This window comes from Glycine soja, chromosome 13, assembly GCF_004193775.1.
Source record: "Glycine soja cultivar W05 chromosome 13, ASM419377v2, whole genome shotgun sequence".
In the NCBI taxonomy this organism is placed as follows: Eukaryota; Viridiplantae; Streptophyta; class Magnoliopsida; order Fabales; family Fabaceae; genus Glycine; species Glycine soja.
Genome location: NC_041014.1, coordinates 16,119,692 through 16,147,508, shown reverse-complemented (window position 1 = coordinate 16,147,508; position 27,817 = coordinate 16,119,692). Strand labels below are relative to the sequence as shown.

Here is a 27,817-nt window from a genome sequence, read left to right as displayed (position 1 = left end):
ACTTACAAAGCAGCTGACCCGGTCCACCTTTACTGAACCTTTCTGTCTACTCCATGTAAATTTGCTCCTCTAGGTCACCATGAAAAAAAATTTTCTTCACATCCATTTGCTCCAAGTGTGTGTCACAACTGGCTACCAAGGCTAGCACCACCCTGATAGAAATGTGTCTTATGACTAGGAGAAAATCTCAATATTGTCAACTCCCTTTTGTTGTGCATACCCTTGGTCTCCATCAAGTTCCTTAAATCTTTTAAATATGGTTTTCATCTCTTCCTTGATGGTTACTTCGGCCTCACATAACCCTTGGTCTGAAAAACTAGTCTCCTCCAAAACATATGGATTGAATCGAGTGGGATGCTACCAATAACATACTTAGATAGCTCACATGCACAAGGAAGACCATGCGTGGTTCTCATCACACAACCACAAGAAGAAGGATTCTTGCTAGCATAATGTACTCAGCAGCAATCTCATTTAAAGCGTACCTTGAAATCATTCCAAGAAGCCTCTTATATAAAGTTTTTTTAAATACATGTCCAACCACATGTGTACTTGTTTCAAAGGATGCTTTAATTTGAGTGTGCTGCAGTGTGATCATGTTATTCATGGCATCCCAAACACTACACTGGTCTCCAAGGCTATTATGTAATACTCTTTTTAAAGCCCAATGAGCAAATTCAACCCTACATTTGAAATACACAAAAAACAATAAACATATACAACAATTAAATTTCATGAAATAATAAACATTACTAGAAAAAATTTAACATTTTAATACCTGTTTGTTGTTGTGTTGCCTAAGTGCATCACCTTATTCATCCAGACTGTAATAAATTTTTCCTTGTGTGGGACTATCCATGTTTCGTTAACATAGTCAACGAACATTGGTCAAGGTGAACAAGTCATTTGAAACTTCTGAAGGCACTCAGTGAATTGTTGTTCAGAAGGACAATCAACCAGACTACCCCAAGCATCCATGACATACTCTCAAGCATTTTTTTGACCAATTAAGGATTTGCATTTGGCCTTGACATTCTTGTCGATGTGAAACCTGCACAACAAGTTTGTACACTCCAGGAATACAGTTTTCACTGCATTCATCAATGCTAGGTCTCTATCAGTCACAATAACTATAGGGAGGCAATCGCGTCTTAAAAATAGACCTCGAAACTGTTCTAAAGCCTATACAACATTATTAACACGTTCACCCTCCAGATATGTAAACCCAACAGAGAATGTCATACTCGTTGGTGTCACCCCAACAAAGTCAAGTAGTGAGAGTTTGTACCTGTTTATTTTATAGGTATTGTCTATCAAAAACATCAAATGACATGCATTGCATAACTTCACTGCATCAAGGTGACACCAAAATAGATCACGTAGAATTCCACAGATCAACTTCACCATCCAACCTTGCCCTCCAATCACTGGTTTCCCACGAAGCTTGAAGGAACAACCACATTTCCTACTCCTAGTGGCTCTTCTAACATTCTTTCTTCCTACACTTATATTGACCACTCATTTCACAACCAATTAACACAAATGAACTTCTTCCTCTACTACCAATATGTGTGTCAGACCTCATATCAACATGTGCAACCAATCAAGCCCACTGCAAAACATCATCTCGGGTACCAAAGACCTACAATGTAACCCAAACAATTTATTTTTTCTACAAAACATACATTCAATCAAATGATTCAAAATAATGAACATTATTACCTGGGAAGTATTAAAAACATCCGAACAATCAACATGTGGTTCATTCACACCACATTCTTGTTCATTTTCATAATCCATATCAACTTCTTCAGACATTGTATTGTCATACGTCCATTAATCTTCATCCATCTTAACAACAAATCAAAAAATTGTAAATCATACACAAGTCTACATAATCTTTTAGTGCACACCATATTAGCAAAACTAAAATTCATAGTCATACATATCAATAAACAAAAATCATATATTAGTCCCTCGTAGTACTTTATATTTAGTCCTTAACATCAAATTTTGATAAATATCATCAAAATATGTTAACTACATACATATTATCAACTAATACAACTACATTCAAAATTTAGAACTAAATAATTTACTTAAACTAAATAAATATTTTGCACCTAAATAATTCCACCTTTTACTTATACTATATTTAATTTGTAATAACTAAATAATTTATAATTTCTACAAAAAATTACACGATAAGGACTACAAAAACACAATAATAAAATTTTTTAGGAAACATCTAATTTAACATAAAAATACTTCAAATAAATACAAATTTTGAACCTTCATAATATCATTTTTTACTTACACTATATTTAACTTGCAATAACTTAATAATTCCTAATTAACAAAAAAATTTCACTATAGGGACTATAAAAAAAATATAAAATAACTAACAACTAAATTAACATTTTACTAATTCAAATAAATACAATTATTGTACCTAAATAATTTAATATTTTACTTACACTATATATAATTTGTAATAAATAAATAATTCACAATTTCAAAAATATGTTATAAAAAATATAACATATTATTAATAATATTATTAAATCTAAATTATTCACAAATTAAAAAATAATCTTAAAAAAATTAAAAAACAAAATTTACAGATGAAGTACATCCGTATAAAGCAACATCCGTATGCTTTATACGGATGAAGTTCATCCGTATGCTTTATACGGATGTAGTTCATCTGTAAGCTTTTATACGGATGAACTTCATACGTAAGCTTCAAATTACAACATATGGATGAAGTACATCCGTATAAAACTTACGGATGAACTACATTTGTATTCTTTATACGGATGAACTACATCTGTAGGTTCAAATTGAAACTTACGGATGTAGTTCATCCGTATAAATCATACGGATGAACTGTATCTGTAAGCTTTATACAGATATACTTCATTCGTATGTTGTAATTCTTACTTACAAATGTATTTCACCCGTATACAATTTACATATTTAGTTTATCCATATGTTAATAATACCAGATCTACTAGAATACCAATTACTTAGAAAAGCCAGAAAAATGTGTACTTCCGTCGAAATAAAACCACCAACGGTAAGACTTTCACCTCCACTGAACCGCTACCTCTCCCAACACTTACAAAATGACCACCAACAAAAGAAACCGGACCACAATGACAAAAACCAAACTTTCAAACATAAAAGAAACACAGCAACTAGTGCCAATTTAAAGAAAAACAACGAGGGGCATTATTGGCATTTTCAAAATGTGCTGGGTGCACCAGCAATAGTGCTAGGTGCACCTAGCAACACATTTCTTTTTGGACTTTTGGAATGGCCAATCAAAAGATTAAAAAATTATTCTGAAAAGAGTGCACGAAGCAACAATCCAAAAATTTTGTCCAAGCCCAACCCAAGATTCTGAATTAAATTTAAAAGATGTTATAACAAAACATTTTTTAATTTTATTTATAAAAACCTTCATATTAAAAGATATAATACGTATGTTATGATGGGTTGGCCACTTTTATCATCTTTATTTATATCTATTTATTTTCCACTTTGCCTATATATTTATTATTTCTTTTTAATATTTGATAACGTATTTTTAATAGCTATATGTCAAGAGTGGGGATGTGATTCGAGAATGTGAACTTTTTTTATATTATAAATAAATTTTGGTTGAAATAACAATTAATTTTTCGCTGTATCACTTAGAATATTTTAGTTACAAGCAAGGAGGCAGTACATATTCAATCGTATAAAACAAATAATTTACTAGAATTCTATTTCCAATCCCATATTACCAAACATCATCATTTCCATTTACGGATACCTAAAAATTATGTGAATTTTTTTTCGGTGAGTACAAATTATGTGAATTTGAAGCCAAAGATATCGAACGAAAAAAGAAAACAGAAGTCAAAGATCACCATAACGGGGGCTGGTCTTTTATCTCTGGCTATGTTGGGTGTTGGCCGATGCATTTCCCCTCAAAAGAAAATTACCATAATCAACATTGTCATTTGTACTTAATCATTTACTAATTTAATATAAAATTTCCATTTAAGGCTTCAAAACAAAAGAAACACACTTTACAATACACATAATTTCTTTCACTTTTTTTCCTAACAAGTTAACAAAAGATATAACAACAGCGATGTAAACAAATTATTTCCTACTAGAATAGGTGTAATTGTGTCTAAGCCAAAACAATCATTTCCTATAACAAGATCAACTCGTTCTTCAAGGTTGTGCCCACATTGTTCAATATTGTATAGTCCATAATTTTTTTAAAAATTATGGTAAAGATTCCAATCATCATATATTTCAGAATATAAACAAATGAGCTACATTGCATAAATTTACTAGAATAAGAACAGCATGACGGATATTGTATAGTTTAAGTCAAAAGATAAGGTTGACTTTTGTAAATGAAACTGAGTGGACTAAGATTCAAAGAAGGGTTGTGAGCATGATTCAGTTAACCCTTGCTCCCGAGATAAAACACAATGTGTTGGAGGAGATAACATTGAAGGCCTAGTGGGAGAAGCTCTAGAATATCTGAGTCAAAGTCTCTAACCAATTGCCTTTGTTTGAAGATGGAGTTGTATCAACTCAAAATGAAGATGGGAGGAGATCTCCATGATCACATCAACAAGTTCAATCGGCTAGTAAGTCAACTGTTGAATTCAAATGATAAACTCTCTGATGAGGAGCAAGCGTTGTTGTTGTTGGCCCCACTACCAAGGTCCTTCAAAGCTTTGGTTCAAACGTTACTTGTGGGGAAATTAACTTTGAATTTGGATGAGGTGACTACTACTCTTAGAGAAAATGAGAGAATGATGAGAACTGAAAATGTTAATGATGAATACAATGCAATAGTTGTGGTGGAGTCTAAGCGAGGGAGGAATCATTCAAGGAGACATGATGGTTCAAGAGGAAGATCAAAATCGCAATCACGTCCGCAACGAGATATGAGTAACATACAATGTTACTATTAAGGTGAGAATGGTCATGTGCAAGTGAAGTGCAAACAAATGAAGGAGGACTTGAAGAAATTAAGAGATATGAACAAAGATGGTGCCAACTCCCAAGCTAATGTAGTAAAAAGTGTTGAATATGAAGATGATGTGTTTTTGGCAACAAATGATGAGGTTGCTAAAACAAAATGACTGATGGATTTTGTTGTCTCAAAGCATATTTGCAGAGATCGAGAGATGTTTGATACTTTGAAAACTGATGGAGAATTCAGCCATTTCAAGTTAGGGAATGATGGAAAAATAAAGGTTGAAGGCATAGGGTGCGTGAGGATGAAGCTCCATGATGGTGCTATTCGAACTTTCTCAAATGTGAGGTTTGTACCTTTTGCTGTTGTCAATATGATTTCTATGGGGAGATGACATTACAAGGGTACAAATATGTTGGTTCAAAGTGGGGATGCAAAGTGTACAAGGGGAGACACTTGGTGTTGCGAGGACAGAAAAATAAAAGTAACCTTTGCTATTTGGATGATCAAGTCTTGAAGAGGAACCATGATAGCAAATTGAAGAAGAAAGTGAAGTTTTCTAATGTTGTGAAAGTGTTGGAAAATACTTTCGTTGGAGGGGAAATTTGTTTACTTTCAAATTAATTGAAGGATATTTTTCTTTTGGCTTGAGGGGGAGAATTGTAGAGTTTCAAGCCAAAGATAAGGTGCATGTATATTGGGAATTGAATTTTCATCACTAAGATTTAGGTGGCTTAAATACAAAATGAAATATTGCATTTTACTATATGAACCTTAGTTGAATAGATGCATTGGAAATTATTTTTGTTTCAACTTCCAAAAGAGTTTATTCATTATAGTTGGTGACAATCTTCGCAATAAATAGGAAGAGAATTAGTAGAGAAACACAAAACATGAAGAGAGAGTGTGTGAGAAAAGAGATTATGAAACAAAGTCACTTTGTTGAGAGAAAAATGTCTTTGTGTGAGAGTATTATCATATTTTGTAATCATTAAGTGAGGTTCTCAGGTTTGTAGAGTGATATACTATTTGGGGTGGGTTACAATCTTGTAATCATTTTGTGATAGTGAAATACTTTTTGAGTCGGTTCCATAGTCGTAAGCAAAAGTGTTTAACCACGTTAAATTCTTGTATTTGTTATTATTTTTCCTACAGTATGATCTTTGTGTGTGTTCTCACGATTCTTTGTGAGTGTGAATAATTTTATTTGTAAGAGCGTTGATTACCTAACAGTGGTATCAAAGCGATGATTACCTACTAGTGGTATCAGAACGTTGATTTCCCAACATGGATGAATGAGAATTAGGTATGGCACGTGTTTATAGTTCTCACGCATAGTTAGGTTCCATAGATTAATCTCATATCTGTCACTAAGTTTGGAAAATAAATAATCTATGTATCAACTGAATTTTAATTTATCGACAATTTCCATGTGAAACATGAAACATCTATGTATTGCAGAGACAATAACAAAAGCTAAACTTAACAACACTTTTTTATAGATATTTTGACATCATTTCCACAAGCTTTTCTCCACAATCTCGTCCTAGTGTGTGTTCCTACCACATCATGGCACATGTTGAAGGTGTGACTATCTGTTATATATATTTTATTTATATATGTGCGTGTACACAGTAATAGTTAATGTTATAGATAGTAAAAGAGTGCATGCTTAGGTGAGATGAGCTAATAATCTAGGCACAATTAAAGTTCAAAAGATACTTATCATTATTCATTACTTTAATACATTCTTGTTAAGCTTGTAAGTTAGTTGTGTACCTATTATCACTCTGCATATGTGAAAATTATTCTTTGAAATTCTGAATGTGGTTTCAAAAAGGTTTCAAGGCCTTGGTGGGTATCCAAAATGTTGTATCTCTGATCGATTAGGAATCAGAATCAAGAAGCACCAAACTACAAAGGAAGCATGGGAATTGCTTCAATTGGAGTTTCATGATACTGATAGAACTAGGCTCAAGGCTTAAATTCAAGGAACTGAGTTCGAAGATGAAAGAGAGATAATTTTCAGAGTTTTCCGCAAATTATGTTTTGCATGAATTGAATCAAATAATAAGGCTTTGGAATGGAGTTGAATGATCAACGTGAAGTGGAAAAATAAAGATTGGTAATTGCATGTGAGTGTGATGATATGATAGAAAACAATTTTTATCTACTGGAAATAACCTAAAATACTACTACTAAAACTAAAGAGAGTAAGTAAAATAAGATAAATAAGATATTTCATTCATTGATAATAACAGGTAAAGGTGAACACATTTATATAGTTTTAAGTCATATCAATTAATGGATAATAATTATTCAAATGTCAACATCATATTATTTTAACACAAGTAAAATAAAAATTATAATTATAAAAATATATATTTAATTTCATCCTATCTATTTATATATTTCTTGGACCATTTAATTTTGGACTTAGTTAGAGCCCATCCTATCATGATATATACCAAAAGAGTTGTTGCTACTAAAACTCTTAATTTGAACTTTTAGAATGAGTTGAGTCATGAGTCTGTTGATTTCAAATGAGTTGTTGTGAGTGTGTTGATAACAAATTAATGAGTTGTTGCTGCTAAAACTCCTTCAGTATAAAATTTGTCCCCGATAAGTTTTCACTTAAGTAGGAGAAATAAAAGTTCTTAAGTTTGGAACAAATGATTAAAAAACATTATTTATTCCTTGCATTTTGAAAATGTGACACCACCACATTGTTGATCCCATGGCTAACTGGTTAACTATGATGAGTTGATGTCTATTAAGATGTGAAATAAAAGTTCTCTAATAGAGTGGAATTACCAAACAATACCTTATGCATGTTTTTCCATATGTTGTTGATACTTCAAAGTATGCTAAAAAGGTAAATTTGAAGTCTCAATTAGGTAAAAATCAGATAGAAAAGTAATTCTCCAAAAGAAAGATACTATTAAAGACAAAGGAGAAATTCATGAAAAATATAGTGAGGTTTTAACGATGGATTTCTCCTCTAATAGTAGTATCTCTTAATGTGAAACTTTTGTATTCCATCATATCCCAAACACTCACGCATTGTGAAATAAATAGTTTGGACTTTTTGATTGATTTAAGTAGTTTAAATTATTAATTTTAATCTAATAATTATATTTAAATGATTTCATTTCTTACTTTGATACCCTATTTATGACCTCTTTGCTTATAAATATTTTTCCTCATTGTCAATTAACACAGGCCTTTGTTCAAAAGATCTTCATGGGGCTAACATCAAATGTAACACTAGAAATGTCCACACTTAATATAAGCATATTTGGGTTTGAATCATAATTTTTTTTTATATGATAAATATTTTCCTTAATATTTATATTTTTAATTTCTTATAACAACATACCTATATCGACACAATTAAAAAAATCTTATGTTATACTGCAATTCATTAATCATTATGCTTTCATCTTATCACTATTATATTGTGTAACATTTTATATATAAAAATAAATATTGTGGTCTTTAGTTCAACTACGGGTAATTCAAAATGTCTTCGATCGTACTTTAGATGGATATGATATACATGTATTTAATTCCTACTCTTAAGATATAATTGTCTTATATTCCACCAAAAGTAGTTAATTTTCTATGTGTTTGGATCAAATAGAAGGATCTGTCATGCTTAATACAAAGAGATATTTATAACTATTTGGTGCTTTCTTTTCACTTATTAGTTACACAAAAAGGTGTAAACAGTATCGCCTCAATTTCTCTTTTTTTAAAAAAAAAATTGTTAAGAAAAAATAATAATATTGATTTGAGTACAGGATCTCTCTCTCTCCTTTCTCTTAATTAGCTGGTGAAGATAAGAGATTCGATCGATTTGAAATACCATGTTGAATCAAGTTATCTCATCAGATCATTGTCTTCCTATACTATCTAATGATTGAAAAGCAAATTGCAAAATACAAGCTGGCACAAGAAAGTTTTTAGCAATTGGAGAGAGAATAAAATTAAAAGGCATTGAATAATTAAGTTGATTAAGATGTAGTTAAAGAGTTGATGATAGGGACTTTAGCATGATGGTGTTTTGGAAAGATACAGAAAGATGAAGTTATTTGCTACTCAACAACCCAACCCATGTTGTGATATCCACCGTTTAAAGGACTAATCATTATGATTTTGGGGTCCTAAATAAATAAAGCATCTTAAGCTAGCTTCTTAATTAACCACAAATATCGTGTTTTCAAATTGTACTAGCTAGAAATTATTGATGTAAAACCATTGATAAAGATGTTCATCAATAATGCAAATCAAAATGGAATCATGGAAAATTTATGTGAAGATCCGTATAAACTACTGAAAATAAGGCCCTGAATTCATACCCCTGACACCAAAACCTTACGTGTGTCCAGACACTAAATATTGAAAGCTATTGTCAGATCCCTTCATGCAAAACAATCTTGCCTTGAATGGTGTAGGGTTCCTTTCGTACTTGGACCACATAATGGGCGTGGAGGGTCACATGTTATCCAAAAAAGCTTGTAGTATCTATATAATTCTTTCAAAGGTCTTTTTAATTTTTGGTAAGACAAAAATATATTAGATGGTATAAGGGGTATTCTTGCCCGTTATTTCAGTGTCTGTGAGCTGTTTAACTACTCCCCGGTCCATCAAATTTTCAATTAGGATCTTGATTTTTTTTCTCTTTTAATTGAGTATTAGAATTTGAATTTATTTATTAATTAGGTCTATTGAAAAAAAAAATTAGGGACCTGTTTAAAAATGATAAATAATTTAGAAACTTAATTAAAAAATTGTGAATCTCTACATATCAATATTTTCATCCCTGCACGTTCTAAACTAGTTGAAAACCCTAAGAATATTGAGTTTAGAACCTACATAAATGACACTACGTACTGGTTTTCAGAAGTAAAAATACTTACCTGTAAAGGTTGATAGTTTTGTTTTTAATTAGATCCTTAAACTTGTATTTATTTTTTAATTAAGTCCAGTAAAAATTTGATAAAAATTCAGGAATATGTTGAGTAATTAAACCTATTTAAGCAATATCAAACAAAACACATATTTTTCATTTAAAACTTTAATTCATAATTAGTTTCTCACTTTTACAACTTCCACCACCTAGGCTAATTTGTGTTCAGTTGAGAAAAGTTAAAACACATTTTATTTCTATGCATATATATTGATAAAATTATGCACATTCAAATAAGTTTTAAAAATTTGATCTCATCCCTCTTTGTTGTCATTTGAAAGAAAGATTGTCATCATTTATATATTTTTATTTTGTCCCGTAACAAATCAAATTTGGGATGCAATCTATGCATGGATGGATTGATTAGACCAAGGTCCTACTAATAACATATTTCATTATTATATCTAGTATTTAGCTTACTTCTATATATGAATGGAAAAACTATGTAATGTTTGTCATCTATTTTGTCACATTGTGGTATGGTCTACTTGAATTATGTGTAACAAAATTGTATTCCAAGATATTCCATTTGAACTTAACGATGTTTTAGACTTGATAAAGATTAGATCTTAGTTTAGTTTAAGGCAAAGAAATGTATGTAGTGTTTAATGTTCTTTTCTGACTGGTGTATCAAGCCTACAAGTTATCTTTTTCTATCCTTTTGATAGGACCTTGTGATATTTTGTATTTACGTTAGAGTACCCATTATACTTTTATTTATTAACAAACTTTTGCTTATAAAGAAATGTCATTTCTATTGTCATTTCTTGTGAAAATGAAGTTTTTAAAAACATATATATAGTGAATGATTATGATGTACTGTATATTCATTTAAATGGAACGTATTTATATACTCATACCTACAATTGTGGGTCTTTTAGCATAGATTACACAGCGGGGGAAATCATATATACACTTTTTTTTTCTTCTAGACAAACCTTCACTAAAAGGAATTTTACGCAATTTAGTAACATTATACTTCTGATTCCAAATAAAGTTCTGCATTATTTGGCAGATAACTAGAACTAAGTAATCAGTATTAGTTCCTACCGTGCATACGAAAAAGTTTAATTAGCATAGACAAATCAGCCCACTTCAACTATAACTATTAAAGATAAAAAAAACTCAGTTTGAGTTTACACTTAATGTTTTTTAAGTTGTGTGAATAAAAATTAAAATAAACTTCTAATTATTAGATCGTTTTTATAATTATTACATCATTTTTATAATTTAATATAAAATAAATTTTTTATTGATTTAACCGTTAAATTATATTTACAAATTAACAAAGATTATTTGTATTAAATTTTATCAAAATTAAAAAATAATAAGATGATAATCAAATTATTTATATTTTAGTATATTTTAAAATATTTATATTACGTTAATTTTAATTTAAATTAATATAAAATTTTATATATATTTTTCAATCTAACGGTAAGTATATATATATATATATTACTATTTGTAACTGAACCTTGATTAAGTCAAAACTTAAACAACAAAATTAAGACAGATATCATAACGTTTAAAAGAATAACTTTAGATGGAAGGGGTTAAAGTCATAATTATCATGCAATTTTCAATAACGCCTTTGTAATGGATAGGAAGACTGAAATTTGAGCATACAACGTGGTACTTTATGTACCTGTTATAATCTACATAACGAGACTTTTTTCATTAAAAAAATTGTAATAAATGTTTCCTAATTAAACATCATATAATTAAAGTTTTATAAATATATACGCGATAAATTAATAATGGCTCTAAATTAAATTATTATTATTATTATTATTCCGGTTTACTTGGACTAATTTACAAAATTAGTAATTTTGATAAATTAATAAGATAACAATTTTAGGATTGTTCTTATTATCTTATATATATAAAATTATAGTTCCGTCAATATCTTAACTAGGAAATAATTTTCTAAAATTACAAACTATCTAGAATAATTAAATTAAAATTGTCGTTTATTTTTTTCCTGAAATTTAAATCTAGGTGAATTTTATCTATAATTCCCTTATTCCATTTAAAGATCTAGCATCGTGTTTCCAAACTTTAACAAAAATTGTAAAGAGTTGCTGCTGCTAAAAATGTTTAGTTTCCTTTCATGTGATTGGTTCCAAAGCTATTTTCTTTATGCTATTTGGAGCTATAAACATTATTTGCAATCTAACAAGTAATTGACATTAATTTTATTGTGGTGTTTCATCCGCCAAACGAATTTTACTCGTGTTATAAATAATTTATTGTTGTCTCTTGTTGATCATTTTATCAGCCAAAATAAAAGTGCAAAATTGATGGCATATAAAATATTATCTTTTTTAGACTAAATTGTCCCAATTCAATCTTTAAATTGATAAATTATTAATTTATCAATTAATTGGTACCTCTCTCAATTAATAAAGTTCATGTTTCCAATATTATTAATATGTAGATATTTTATTTCATAGAGTGAAATATGTTTTTGGTTTTTATAAAAAAAAATTATATTCAATTTTAGTTTTTATTTTATTTTTTATTTTTCATCAGTTCTAATTTTGAACTGCGCTATTTTTATTCTTGGTAGGGGCATTCGCGGATTGGATTAAATCAATTTTAAAGAGAAAACCTTTCTATCTAATTTTTTTTATTTTACTCTTACTTTTATTTTTTTAGAAAAATATTAAATAAGAGATAGAATACATATATATAATAATACATATTATAAAAATAATTTAAATATCAATGTTACTATATAACTAATATTATTATATTTATCCATCTTCACTTAAATAGGTTGTAAAAATATTTTTTTACCTGAATGTATTTTTCATAAATAGGTACAAGTCATATTGTAATTTTACAAATATATAAGAAATACCAAAAAACAATATGAGTGATATTATAAATTTATGAATAAAAATATATACATGTATATAAGTCTCGTTTGGATTGGATTGGATATGTTTTTATATTTAAATATGAAATCCGATCCAATCAAATAAAAAATTTAATTTTTCAATTTTTTATCCATTTGATTTTTGGTTTATTCAATTTTTGGTTTTTGGATTGATTTTTCGGTCCACATTGGATTGAGTCGGTTTATGAACACCCTAAATCTCACAATGATTTAAGTAGTGCTTAAGGATAAAAAAAAAGTTATGCATTTTAAAATTAGGGAGATGAAAAATGGATAAAAACTTTAAAGTGAACTTTGAAAATTTTAAAGAGACCATGTTTGTACCGAACAATTAGAGAGGTTTTTCGTTTGAGAGTTGATAAATATCTCCTTCTAGCCTAATTTTTTTATTTAATTATCATTATTATTTAAATTTAAAGTTGAAATATATATCACCTAAAATAAAAGTTTAACGACCAAACTACCTTTTGCATCCTTGTGTCATCACGAAAAAGAGATGGAGTAATGGTGATGTCGGGCACTTTTGTTCAATTTAGGCATAAAAGAGCATCTTACGAGGCAGTTGAGGAACAATTTTCTCACATGGTGACCAAAAATAGATAAGGGAAAAAAGGGAGTCCTTTTACTTTAGTCTTCCATCAATATCACATACCAGCATTACCTAACCGAAGATATCAGTCAGTTAAAACATTAGGAATTTTTGTCTTACTATATTACATTGTTATTCTTTAGTTTTGAAGAAGCTAGCTATGCCTAAGAGAACATAATATCTTTTTGTTGGATGCCCCCTTTTGAATTTTTATAAATGTAATGTGCTTGGATGTTTTTCGAAAAGTTTTCAAGAGAAAAGTTAAAGTAAATCTAACATGTAATGTTTGAGATTTTTTTCAGGGGGGGAAGTGTGCATGTTTAGCTGATATTGCTGTCATACAGAAAATGTTAGGATATTGCATTATTTTATCGTACGTCTTTGCCCAATCACTTTAATCTCCAATTGATCTATCAAAAGTATCATTGCTCCTACATCCACCAATAAGTGTGTTTAGTTTCCCATTAGCATATATACCTTATTTTTCTTTCTATAAGTAAAAAAAAAAATTATTAAAAAATGTACAACGTGTACATATATAGCTACAATGTCTTTGACTAACAACATTGAAAAATACAAGTGTACGTGTAATTAAGTTCCATTTTCCATTTACGTATATATATTCCATTTTTTCTTTTCTTTTCATAAGTCAATTTATTAGAGTGTACAATGAGTATTTTAACCCATCTGCATAGCTACAATGTCATTGACTAACAAACATTGAAAAATACAATTAAGAGGAGTCATACACCACTTAAAAACCGACAACAACATTATATCTGTCTTAACATAAACCACCGTGATGTAACTTTAATAATATCCAATATTAAGCTGAGCAAATCAAATGTAACACGTGAAACAAAATGTTGTTGCACATCAACCAAATTCACCCATTTACAGTGTGTCAAAAAATGTATTGGAATGTTAAGTTCAAGCCTAATAAAACAGTATGAATTGAACTGGATCTATATCAAACACATGAATTTGTGCAAATAATTCAAAATAATTAGAGTCAATCTTTCTGTACCTATATATAGATTTGCTTGTCTTTAGGGTGTTTCTTCTTGCCCCTATAAATATTAAGTAGCATTTTCTTTACATTTCGAAAAGTAATTTTGCATTTTGGATTTGACTTTTGATAATACAGACGGGGTATTGTTTGATATTTACGGGGGTGCAGGAAATTTTTTTTATATTAAGAAGAGGGTAGAATAAGCTATATCCAACATAATACATCAATCGGGTTTTGTGAACTTAAAAAAAAAAAAAAAAAAAGACAAGGATAAAACATTTTTTTTAACGGCACAAATCTAAAACAATTTAGCATTTTTTTTAAGTTCACAAAACCCTGGAGCTAGGGTTTCCTGCACCTTGAATTATAAAGTCTCAGATTCTTATTTAAAGGAAAAAGAAATGTCACTTGTATAAATTTATGTATGTTCACATGTATTACATAGGTGAAGGCAAATATATTATAATGTTTAAGTAGAATACTATGGTGCGCTATAATTTGTATACCTTCACATTACAGACACATAATAAAAATCATTTCTGTACCTAATAGCATAAAGTAAACTGTGAGGAAAAAAAGTTATCATTACCAGACAAGCAAAAATTAAGCTGGACAAACTCCCTAAACCAACCTTATCTATATAAATATTACAGTACAGCATAAGAAAACATTACTGTACAATTCCTCCCAAAAAGATACAAAAATTTATAGTCGCTGAAAATATTTGCTAAACATATTTTTATGCACGAAATGATTTTGGTACGGAGCAGGATCGATTTTGCATATAATGCGTTATGTGTTCCTATCTAACTTTTGTCTTAGAAAACAAAGTTAGGTGGCTGAATGGTTGGTCAATATTTGGTACTAATCTAAAACTGAAGTTACTTAACTAGGTTAAAAGGTTTTAGGGCAACCATAAACGGAAGCTCTGGTTCCCAAAATGATTGTGGCATTGTATATCACAAGTGACTAATTAATTAATTTTCCCACAACGTAACATGTTATTTTGATTTGATTAATGAGTGATGATCAAAACGTGAAAGTTCAATTCCTAAACATCTAATTAAGGATGGATCCTGTATGGCTACATGTACTTGCAAACAAAGGAATCAAATATTGTGAAAAGTTTTGTTGTACAGGTTTGGCAAAGCTTACCTATCATACTCACGTTTTTAGGTCAAGCGCTATAGACAAATCTTACTGGTATCGTATCAATGCACCCCACAAAATTGCCTTTTACAATCAAGTTAGGGGCCATGGTACGTTTGAGGCTTAAATCTGGCTTCGCTGGTCATTCCAAATGAAACCCATCTTTATCGTTTTGCTAAGTAAACCCATCACTATTTAGGTGAAAAGGAAAAAGTTTTCCAAATTAAACCCATCACTATTCAGGCCTTCCCTCATATATGCGGGGAATCATTTTGCATTGCTTTGATTTTTAATGTTACCGGATAAACACGGAATGAATTAGGTGAATGGAGAAAGAAAAAAGTAAATTAATTACATCAAGGTTTATCAAAACAACCAACTGCATTCCCTTTTATTTTTTACCTTTGTTTTTATACTATTAATTAAATAAAAGGTTAAAATCAACCTACAAAGAGTGTAATTTGTGATCAAGTATGAGAAGTACTCTAATCAGTCAAACTACACAAAGTCAAATTAACTATTTCCTAACGATGTTCTTTAATAATGAATTGGCACGCCAATCTAAAAATAACATATTGGCTAAAACTATTAATTTTAGCAAAAAAATCACGGTCAAGACCTAATCTTAATAAAGTCCATTAGCCTAACTAGATCAGATGAAGCCTCCCTAAAAAATTACTTTCATTATGTAGCAAATTTGTCAAACCTATTTGACTAATTTTCCCGGTGAGTCCTTCTAGAGTAAAAAAAAAAGAAAGAAAAAAAAATGTCCTACCTGCTATCATTGAAAGTGATTCGACTTTATATATGAGTCATCATATATATAATCGTCTTCTACTTCAAGTATATTTTTCATATTACAATTAATGTAATTTCTTACTCTTAAAACTATATATAAGAATAAAATTAAATAAAAGATACACTAAAAAGTATAAAGCATTTTTAATATAGTGATCTAATCAATAATGTTTATATATAATAAATTTGTTCATTTGTATTATAATTACTTCAAAATTATTACTATTATATTTCTTAATAATTTACTGTGAAAAAAATGACATAAAAAATATATAAAAATTAAACTTATATAGAATAATACATTTTTATACTCTAAAATTATATTTAATTTCTATATCAACCAAAACCTTCATTGGTTAACTCTTACATGATTGAAAAGAAGCTAGATACACTAAAGAGAAACATATATAGGTCATTAAAACTTATGAGTGGGTCCCACTTGTTAAAATTTATTGATAGAGAAGATGAACTTCATCTTTTATAAATACACACCCTAGGGTTAGGGCTCTGCATATCCATTGCAAGTAAGTTATACTCTCACCCCTCTCTCCCTCACTCTCTCTTCCTCCTCCGATTGCTTTCTTTCAGTTTCTGATTTCAATTCACCAAGACCTCTTGGAAAATTCTCATGCTATGTAATATCTTTGCAGGGTTATTTGAAGAATCTGAAAGGTACTAGCTAGCTAGCTAGTACTTCTACACTGTGAGGTAGCATCATGAGGAAGCGCCAAGTAGTTGTGAGAAGAGAGGAGCCTCAAAGGAGCGCTAGGACGGTGAAATACGGCGAGTGCCAGAAGAATCACGCCGCGAATGTGGGAGGGTATGCTGTTGATGGCTGCAGGGAGTTCATGGCGAGTGGCGCCACCGGAGAAGGAACAAGTGCTGCTCTCACTTGTGCCGCCTGTGGTTGCCACAGGAACTTCCACAAGAGACAGGAAACCGAAGTGGTGAGTGAGTGCTCCTCGCCTACCTCCAATGGAACTTAATCAGAGCTAGCTTCGTCATAATGTTTATACCTCAACAATTATGCTGCTACACTCCATATCATATCCCTTGTAATATATTTTGTGGAATTTGCTTTTGCTTGTTATTAATTAAGAATTGGGGTTTTAATTAATTAAGCATACTACTGAACTAGTATGAATGAATATTCTAGAATTGTTATATATAGTAATTCTAGAGTGGTAATGTATGGTGATGATTTTGAGGTTGATGTGTGTAAAGAGAAAAAGGGCAATCACAAGTTGTTTTTGTGATGATGAGTGTGCAAAGTTTTGACCATCTTCTCTTCTTACATGTTTGGTTTAATTAACTTGTTTTGAAGAAATAATTGCTTGTTTTTTTTGTAAAAAGAAAAATTAATTATTTCTGAGAAATAGTGTTTCCAAACATGTAAGTAATTACTCGGTTAAACTAGGCTTTTATTGTTGCTTTGTTTATTTATGAGCTTATGTATGTAAGTTGTGTTATGGATTTTGCTTTGTAGCTACACAATGTAGCAATTGTGATCAGTTTGAAATTTGATGAGGAAAATTGGTATTGGTTTTGGTTTTGCCTTAATTAATTTTTTTGTCTTTTCGTGGCATGCTGATTTTGATTCCTTTCCAGATCATATCATTTGAGGATTCCACGCTATACCAAACCCCGCTTGTCTATGCCCACTCTTTCCATTTGCCCCCCCCTTCAATTTTGGTATTGTTTTCACTGAATTATATTTCCTTCCATGATCAAGACAGTGTTCAGGAATTCAACATCATCACTTTTACTATATATCATGCATGCCAGTTTCCCTAGTGTGCTACTATGTGTCGTGTGTAACAAAGTAGCAATTAAAGCCGTTATACAAAGAAGTTGCATTTATATGCTAAGTAAAATTTTATGATGCTAACAACAACTCGCTTACCTGTTTCACTCTCCCTTAATCCCCTAAAAGCCACTATCTGGTTTTGGTTAAGTTCTACAACAATGATCACAAATAAATCTCCAATCCACTAGCTAGTGTCGTTTGAGACCGCTTTGAATAGTTTCACGGTCCACATGTCTAATCATGTTGGTTGTTGAAACAAAAAGTTTCATTAACTACTCATTAAAAGTTGATTTAATCTAGATCAAACTAGCTAGGGTCAAAAAATATAGGGTTAAAAAGAGAGAAAAATTATTTACACAACACTTTTTCACAACTCATTTTTAATTTTACCGCTCTACGGTACACCATTCATCTTAGCTCACATTTTACTCTTTTCTATTGTTATCTCTCTCTTTTTATTGTAATAAGTATTGTAAAAAAATTAAAGACATTATAAGTATAACTTTCTACTAATTAGACATTAAAATTCATGTCAAAGACAAACACGCTGATAAGAAAAAAATTGAACACATTAAATATGATTTATAATTGAACTTTATCTCTCTACTTAGACATGTCTATGTAGACGACAATAATGCTCAATCCTAAACCATATTAAATTGAAATAAAAAATAAAAAACATTGAGATATAACTTGCCTAACCAAAAGTAAAAAAACAAAAAGAAAGAAAGAAGTTACCTAATCGTGTGTGTGTTTGTATGTTCCTATTATTGATATAACACATGAAGGAGTTCCATATGTTCCGGTAAACCCTGAATGCAAGTGTAGAAGTAAACTAATGATCATGATGAGAACAGAATCGTGCATACCTGATGATAGACAATTTCATGTAACACTACTGGAATTGAAAGTCACAAACACTACTACTCGTTTTTGCCATTCAACAAAGTGGCTGTTAACTAAAATTAACATGTAGAATGTGCAAAGGGGAAGATATTTAGAAGACACTTATTGTGCCCTATAGCTAGCTTTCATAAAAGGAGATAGCAAAGTACCACTTTGGTATGCATAGATATTATCTTCCATGTGACGTGGTGCAAGCATAAGTGGACAAGTTAGGCATTGAGCATAGAAGGAAACAAAGTTTCAGGTATACGTTAATACTGAATCAGGTACATGTCTATTCCGAATATATTCCAATCAGACCAAGTAGTCCCGAGCTAGCTACATATATGAAATAATATGGATAAAGGAGATTTTATCCATTTTCAAAAGAAAGATCTTTCCAATATCTTACTAAGATGGAGTGTTTAAATTGTTGAGCAAAGGTAGAAATTAATGTTATGTCTATTTGCTTTCATATAAATGCATGTTTGATTGCGCCAACATTCTAACTTACATAGAACAATAATTGTGTATGCACCCAATAGTACTACATTTGGTTAATAAATAAATATCTGAAGGAGAATGGCGTTGAAGTTGTGATGTTGTGACAATTCTTGGTATGAACCACTCTATCTAAAAGTTACTTTTAAGATTTATAAATATAAGTCAGTTTGAATAAATTTTCAACTAATATTTGTAAGAAACCAATAACCTAATATATTTTGCTCATAGAAACTAATAACCTTAACAAACTAAACTTTTTACTATCTTGTGGGAATTTTAAAGTTTGTTATATTTCGGCTTCTCTTTAGTCTCTTTCTCTCTTTTAGTTGTAAAATTTGTAATATGAATAATATTTCACTTACTAAATTATGGTATAGATCCCTCCATTAATTGTTGCATCAATATTTTTTCCTTAGTATATTGTTGCCTGATAGCAATTTATGCTCGATCCAAATATTATTTGACTTATTCACCAAGCAATCTAATTTCCTTTTTGGTAAATTTGTCTTACTGCAACCTAGCACCATTCCATTAACACCTTTGCCTCCTCATAGATTTTTTTTTTGTAAAGTATTCCCTTTGATCATGAAAAGTGTTAGTTTGGCTCAAGGTTTTTTTAGTTTCTCTTCTTAAAATCAAAAGTTTCAAACTATAAACTATTTGATTTTTATAGAAGAAAAGGAAATTAGATATATAACTTTTAAAATTGTTTCTCTTCTCTCTTTCTCCTCCTTCCTCTCTTCCATGTTCTCTCTCTAATTTCTATTGTCTCTACCTGTCCTCTCACATCTCTCACAATTCTGGCCCCTATCCCCTTTCTCTCTTTGCTCTCTTTTATGTTACCCTTTTAAAATTAAATTAAATGAAAACTATATATCAAATAGCTTCCAATTTACTTTTTTCTATTGGACTTCTAATTTACTTTTAAAACTTTTATTGTTAGTTTTTAACTTTAGAGTAGTTTCCAAGTAACTTTAATTTTTTAAGATATGCATTCTTAAATTAGTAACACTAACAACATAATGCTACATGACAACATATGGGGAATTGCTAAAAAAATCTATTAATCTAAACCACACGTTAACCAAGCAATCTTCACTATAAAATCCATTTTAGTGAAAGTGTCTCATAATATATATTTAATGCGCATGTAAATTTAAATAATAAATTTTGTGATAATTAATTTTAATATAACTCATACGAATTATTTAATTCGTATACTTTTTTATAAATAAAAGATATTTACTATTTAAAAATTTAATATATTAATAAATTATAAAAAAAAGTATTTTTTTAAAAAAACTTACGGATTACGTGATCCGTATGAGTCATACAAATTAACTCATACGGATTACATGATCTGTAAGTGTTTTTTTTTCAAAAATATTTTTTTTAATTTATTAATATATTAAATTTTTTAATAGTAAATATTTTTTATTTATAAAAAAAGTATACGGATTAAATAATTCTTATGAATTATATCAAAATTAATTATGACAAAATTTATTATTTAAATTTACATGCGCATTAAATATACATTAGAAAGTTTAATATTATGTATAGCAACATTATTTATTTTATAATATAATTGATTTATTAACTTAGTTGGTTAGAACATTATATTAATAACCTAAAAGTTATATGTTCGATTTTTACTTGGATCATTAATTTTAATTTAATTCGTAATAGATATTTTTTTAAAAAAAATTAATTAGGCTTACGGATCAGTTGATCCGTATCCTGCAAAATGGGAAATTTGTGAAATTGTTAGGTGTACTAACAATTTTTTTGGATGCGCTAGCCGTGCCCGAAAAATAATGTTTGGGTCCTAACCATCCTTATGGGCAACGAAGGTATCTTACTCGTTTACCCACTTTTATTTTTTGAAAGAAACTCGTTTACCCCCACTTAAAAGCTTAAAATAAGGAGTATTTATTCAGTATAGTTTTAAATTGTTTTTATCCACAATCGATGAGTTAAAATGTTTTTTTCATTTTTAAAAATTAATTGACTTTAATTTTGGCTCCTATTAAAAATTATTGGTCTAAATAAGTTTTTGATTCTTGCAGAATTTCATATTTCATGTTTTAATTTTTATAAATTCTTTTGTTTATTTTTAGTGTCACATTTATTTTTATTGCTGATAATTATTTCCAACGAGATTTATAAAAATAATTATACTATCAATCTATTAGAAATCATTATAACTATAATTTTTAATTAGTTTTTTTATAAAAAAATATCAACCAATTTATCATACATTACCACCAAACACGTGAACAGGAGTGGACAAGGAAAATTAGTTAGCGGGCAAAAATTTAACACTTTAATTAGTAGTGATCTATAGTTAAAAGTATTTTTTCTTATATAATTTTTAAAAATAAAAGTAAGAAAAAAAAGTGATTTAAACCTACACATAATTGAAAATTATACCAAAAAATTAACCAAATTAAAAACAATTAACGCATACAAGTACTAAAACTATATAACAGATGAAATAATTAGTGTTGCAATAATTAATATAAGAAAATAAATAATTTCCTTTTAAAAAATAAGATAAATAATTTATATACAATTACATTAAATACTTGAAGGAAGAGTTTTATCACTCATAATGATCTTATTCAATTCGAACAGCACTAGAAAAGATGAATTTAATGTCAATCCAGTTAACATCGACTCTAATGAAAATCGATGTTAACAAAAGCATGGTGTCATTTTTGTAAATAAAGTGTCTTTGTTAACATCAGTTTTAAAATAACCGATGTTGTGAATTTCTCTTAACATTGGTTATTTTGAACCGATGTTGTGAGTGTTAAATTAACATCGGTTTTATTAAAAACCGATATTGTTAATTTTTTAAATAATAACAATTTTCATTGTGGTGTCATTCTCGTACTTAAACGTCTCACAAGTCCAAACCTCTAGAGCCCTAGCCTCTCGTCATTGGTGTCGCTGCCTCTCATCACCAGTGTTTTCACCTTTGTTGTCGTTGTTGTTATAGAAGTCCCCATCCTCCTAAGCCTCCCTCTTCGTTGTCCTAAGTTGTGCCCTCCTGGCATCGCCTCCTTCATCGATGCCGTAGGCACATCCCCAATCTCTCTCTTCTTTCTTTGTTTAACACGAAATTATTTATAATTTTACTTATCAATTTCTAGGCTGGTGTGACTAGTACATTTCCAGCCTTGGCAACCACACGCACAGGCCTATGCTCTAGAATAAGTGTACTTATTATACCCAAGCACAATTGTTTAGCCTGAAAAGCAAAAATGAGGTAAAATTAAAGAACTTAAAAGCATAAATCTATGCCAAAGGTGACTAAGGCTAACAAGTGATATCAGACAAACTTTATTTTACTAACTAGGTTAGACCAAGGATGCAAAAAAAAAAAAAAAAAGATCAACACACAAACTTTATTTTACTTCGTTCTTAAATTTGGTCAATCCTTGTGTTGAGCTTGATGAGAGCCTCTTCACAGCAATTTCCTACCCATCTGTTAGACTTCCCTGACAATTTTCAAATTGATCATTTGAAAGAAATCAAGAATTGTTCATTTTATTCCTCAATTCTTAATGTCATAATAATCTATAAGCAAATTACCCTATATACAAGTCCAAAATCACCTTCTCCAATTTTGTTCTTGACACTGAAGTTGCTAGTGGCCGTAACTATTGTTGACAAGTCAAAAACTGATAGGTCCATATCATCCACCTGCATTCCACTATTTTGATTTGATACTGAAATCTGATCTCTTTGACACAGTATAAGTAAGTGGTTTTAGATTGTGATAAACATTTCAGCACATTTCTTTTAATTTTAGAAAGGACTATAATAAAAAGATTAAAATAAAAATTTCCTATATCCTACTCTGAGTTATTCCACTTTCCCTCCCTCAAATGCAAAGAAATAATTAAGGAAACAAGAGAGCTAGTACCTCCAAGTAGAAACTATACACAAGAAAAAATATTACAATTTTAACTAAGTTAATTTTGAGATAATCAATTAAAAGTTCGTTTTAATTTACCTTTTCCAACACATTATCCAGACAAAACTGAAAAAACAAGAGTCCTGCGCATAATATGATTAATCAATTTGTTGCAATCATAAATAGCCTCCATTGAAGGAAGAATAACTGTTTATCATGACTTTTCAATGTCCATAAAAAATTTTATCTTGTTATTTCAAACTAAATTCAACAAACTTATCATTTAACATGTAGTTATTGACTAAAGAGGGTGAACCAAATTAACTATAGTGAAACCTGTACACTATTTACTTCTATGATTTTTGTTTTCCAGATCACTATATGGTTGTCAAATAATATGCATACATCTAATACAATACTACAAACATTAATAAAGCAATACAAAGAATTTTTTCCTAATGAGAACAGGAACTAAAATGTGAATTTTACCTTTGAGAGTGCAACGTGATTTTTTTCTATAACACCAACTAAGTATTATTTTTTGAGGTCGGTTTAGCTTACCAAGTTGCCAACTATGAGCCAATAGAGACGTCCCTTCGTACAATGCATGATATGATTTATTAGCAAGCTTTTCGTGTCATCCTTGTCATGAAAGCAACTCGGGGATCATTATAAAGTATATCTTTTCACACGAATTACACTGCAACCAAAATTAACTCTCATTCCTACTCCTCTCCAAGAGCTTGCTGCTTTCTAGCTGTTGCATTGCTCAGCCATGGTAAACTATCTGCACATTGTGTGCAAAATTTCAGAGTTAGACTTTATTCATAAAAGGGTTTATAATTTGATTAATTTTATATTATTATCTGTTTATCTTTGGGGCATGCAAATAGTTTAGAAATGATCTTGCATTCCCATTGTTTACAAAACGACTAGAAATGGTTCATTCATTTGCTTAAATGTGTCTTTTTACAATGTAGGATTTGAAAGCTGAGGCTACCGTTGGAGATGTTGAGTTCCAAGCAGTGAAGATTCCGAGACAAGGAGGATATAGAGCCACATATTTTATCTTTGGTGGGTAAACTATATATGTTCCGCTCATTCACACCTACTTTTTTCTTTTAATAATTAAAACCAACCTTGATGAGAGGCTTTGATACTACCCTGTGCTTGTTTCCTAAGAATCTTACTATCAATTCTTGTTCAATTGATGTTGTTGTTCTTTCCTCTTTAATTTGCTTGAACTGCATCTTGTGATTGTATTAAAGATAATCAAATTAAATCTCGTAAAAAATGAAGTAGCTAGTCTAAAAAGCTATATAATTAAGCACTATGTTAGTATAGACATTGCATTACATTTGCTCGTAAAAAATGAAGTAATGGTAAACAGAACACAACAGTTTTACCAAATGCCAAGAAGGTATGTTAGTTTGTTGATGATCTTCAAATCATATCTTCTGAAATTGCTAATAATATTGGTTTATTAAGGTGGGGTCAATTGCTGGAAGTAAAGAGATACTGGAGTTTTCAGCTCCAAATGAAGACTTGCTCACTCTAACTTACCACCATTCTCCCAACATAAATTAATTCATTATATTATTAACATACAAATAATATGTCATATTGAAGAGTTGAAATCGAAACAAATTATCTGATAGCATCGGTTTCTCATATAGGGATTCTATGCAATACATGTTTAGAGTTCATTGTTTACATGCCAAATGGAAATTTATGATTTTTCTTATCAATTTCTGGGCTGGTGTGATGGGTGATATTAGGCCTCAACATGACTTAATAACATCATAATTTCTCGTGGTTGGGCCACGATATCCAGGTCAAAGGCACTAGATGCCAGTATACCTTTGTAGGATTTTATGATTATTGATGCTTTTTAAATTGCATTCTTGTATTTGTTACTTTCAAATTACAACCTGTAAATTGGGGTTTTTTGTGTTAACAGGGTCATATTATAAGATCATAAGTATGCTCTCAGTCTATATTGATCCCCAATCAAAGATATTCTTGTCATTTTCATTATTAACCTAGTAGAAATGGTTGTACACTTGCATTGGCAATGGTCAAATAAAAAGGAAAATTATTTGGCCTGATTATGCAACTGATGTGAGTAAGGTACAGTTGCAGAGCTAAGTTATGCTAAGCTTGCAAGAACAATCCAAGTTTAACAAAAAAAAAAAGTGTTCAATCTGATGTGAGTAAGGTATTCCTAATGAGTGCTATTTTTACTGGGACTATTTACTATCTTAAGCGGAACTTGGCATCCTAAATTGATGTTGGAAAGGATTTTTTCACCCTTTACAAGAGGGAGTCTGGTGAGCATTTCCAAAAGGTAATCTTTTTGGGGAATTTTATCACAGACCACAAATGTGATAGCCATTATTATGCTTTGAGATGTTAGAGTTTTGTCGTCTTAGTTTCTTTGTCCCACATCGTTTGGTTTGTAAAAATTTGTGTCTCATTAGTGTTATATATAGAGACACTTGTAAGCTTTAAAATGTGCAAGTAATAAGAAAGTTTTCTAAGTGTAACCATGGACGTAGGTTTAATAATCAGAGGGGCAAAATGGAGATTTTTTAATATTGCTGGGTGCACCAGCAATGTTGCTGGGTGCACCTAGCAACACCCATAATTGTGTGGTCCACTATTGACTCCATCGATCGCAATAACTGGTCCAATTTCCACAAATTTGTTGCTTTGCTTAAGTATTCTTTCTTTTTATTGATTTTTCCTTCTTTTTTTATCCCGGTTATTTTGTTGAACATATTAATTTTAAGAATGAAAAAAAAGTGCTTTCAAAGCCAAGGAGAATTGCACTTTAGATAAAGTAAAACCGAAGCCAATTAACCAAGATTGTTATTTCAGTGGCTCTAGGTAATAACATTAACATGTTAGTTTCAATATTGGTATGTGACTTACCTATATATTTACTGCTACTATAATGATGGAAATTTTGATATATTAATAAGCAAACTCATCAATCAAATGGAATGTGTTAGGTATTATAATGTTAGTGGGGTATTTGTAACGGGTACAACATCCGTTCCAGATGCGGGGACACGTGACCTTAAACTAAAGGCTTTGCTTCATAAATCGGATTTTAAAGTTGGTACCTTTTTAGGGAGCTAATTATAATTACTTGATTCATTTTCTAATGATTAAGTTAAGCAATTTTGGTAATATTAAAAAAATTGTGCAAATTAAACAGAAAACATCAATAAAAAAGTTTAATTACATGTTAATATCAAAAGTTACCCGCCAAAATATCAAATTTCACTCGAAGTAAAAAAAAATCTCATATTTTCTCTTCTTCATCCCTTAATCTTGTATCCTACAAGTTTTGTCAAATTTTATTGATTTTTCACTAAATTTGTTTAAGTTCTCAATGTATATATTATATTTATTTTATAATCCAAATCCAACATTCCAAATATTTAGATAAAAAAAAGATTTTAAATAGAAGAAAGTTCACAAAGGAACTAAATTCATTTAATTTTAAAAGATATACTTAATTAAATTAGACAACTTAAAAATAATTAAAATCACACATATATAACTCAAATTCAAATTATACAACTAAAAAAAAAAAGATGTGTAGTAATGTAGGCTTTCCGCGATTGCAGGAGCTTTCTTGAAAATGACTCCATGCCATGCTAGATAATAAAATTTACCCAACCTCACAGATGAGGTTAAAAGAGAATCAAAGCCACTAGATATAGTGCCATTCCCTTGTAAAGGACACATAGTGACACAAAGCAGAGTACTAATTAAAGAGGGACACTGACAATCCAATGAAAATGGCTATCCATATTGATATTGTGATCTAGGCCACACAGTCCTCTTATGCCCTAAAGGTTGAGATTATGATTATCATACCAATTGTGCAAATCTTTTCCTTTTAGCAAAGGTTTCCTGCGAGAACTGTAACGGTTTATTTTAGGAAAGTTGCCAACTCCTCTTAAATAGTGGCACATGGAGCATGTTCTAATGCAAACCACAGTTATAGTTCAGCCCTAATACAAGGTCATAATCTTCACCAAATGGGATTTCACTTTGGGAAAATTTGGTTAAGGAGACATATACCACACAGCACCCAAGAATTTGTTTGAACTTTTGTGGCGTGCGTGGTACATTTTAATAGAAGAAAACGCCAAATTATTAATCAAATTGATGTATATATGTATAAAAAAGTTATTAAGTTATTATTAGAAAAAATAAAATTAGCAATAGGAGACTTTGAATATAATTTTTAGAAAATTCATC

General features: G+C 30.0%; 1 protein-coding gene across 1 annotated transcript; it reads left to right on the top strand.

Annotated features, from left to right (window-relative positions):
- Positions 1–16,949: 16,949 nt before the first annotated feature.
- On the top strand, positions 16,950–17,965 carry LOC114381391 (mini zinc finger protein 2-like). Its single transcript, XM_028340633.1, has one exon. The coding sequence runs from the start codon at positions 17,135–17,137 to the stop codon at positions 17,402–17,404; it is 270 nt and encodes an 89-aa protein (XP_028196434.1). The 5' UTR covers positions 16,950–17,134; the 3' UTR covers positions 17,405–17,965.
- Positions 17,966–27,817: the final 9,852 nt, after the last annotated feature.

What these genes read in the sequence shown, in the direction of transcription:
- LOC114381391 (XM_028340633.1), top strand. Translation starts at nt 17,135, where the DNA reads ATGAGGAAGCGCCAAGTAGTTGTGAGAAGAGAGGAGCCTCAAAGGAGC.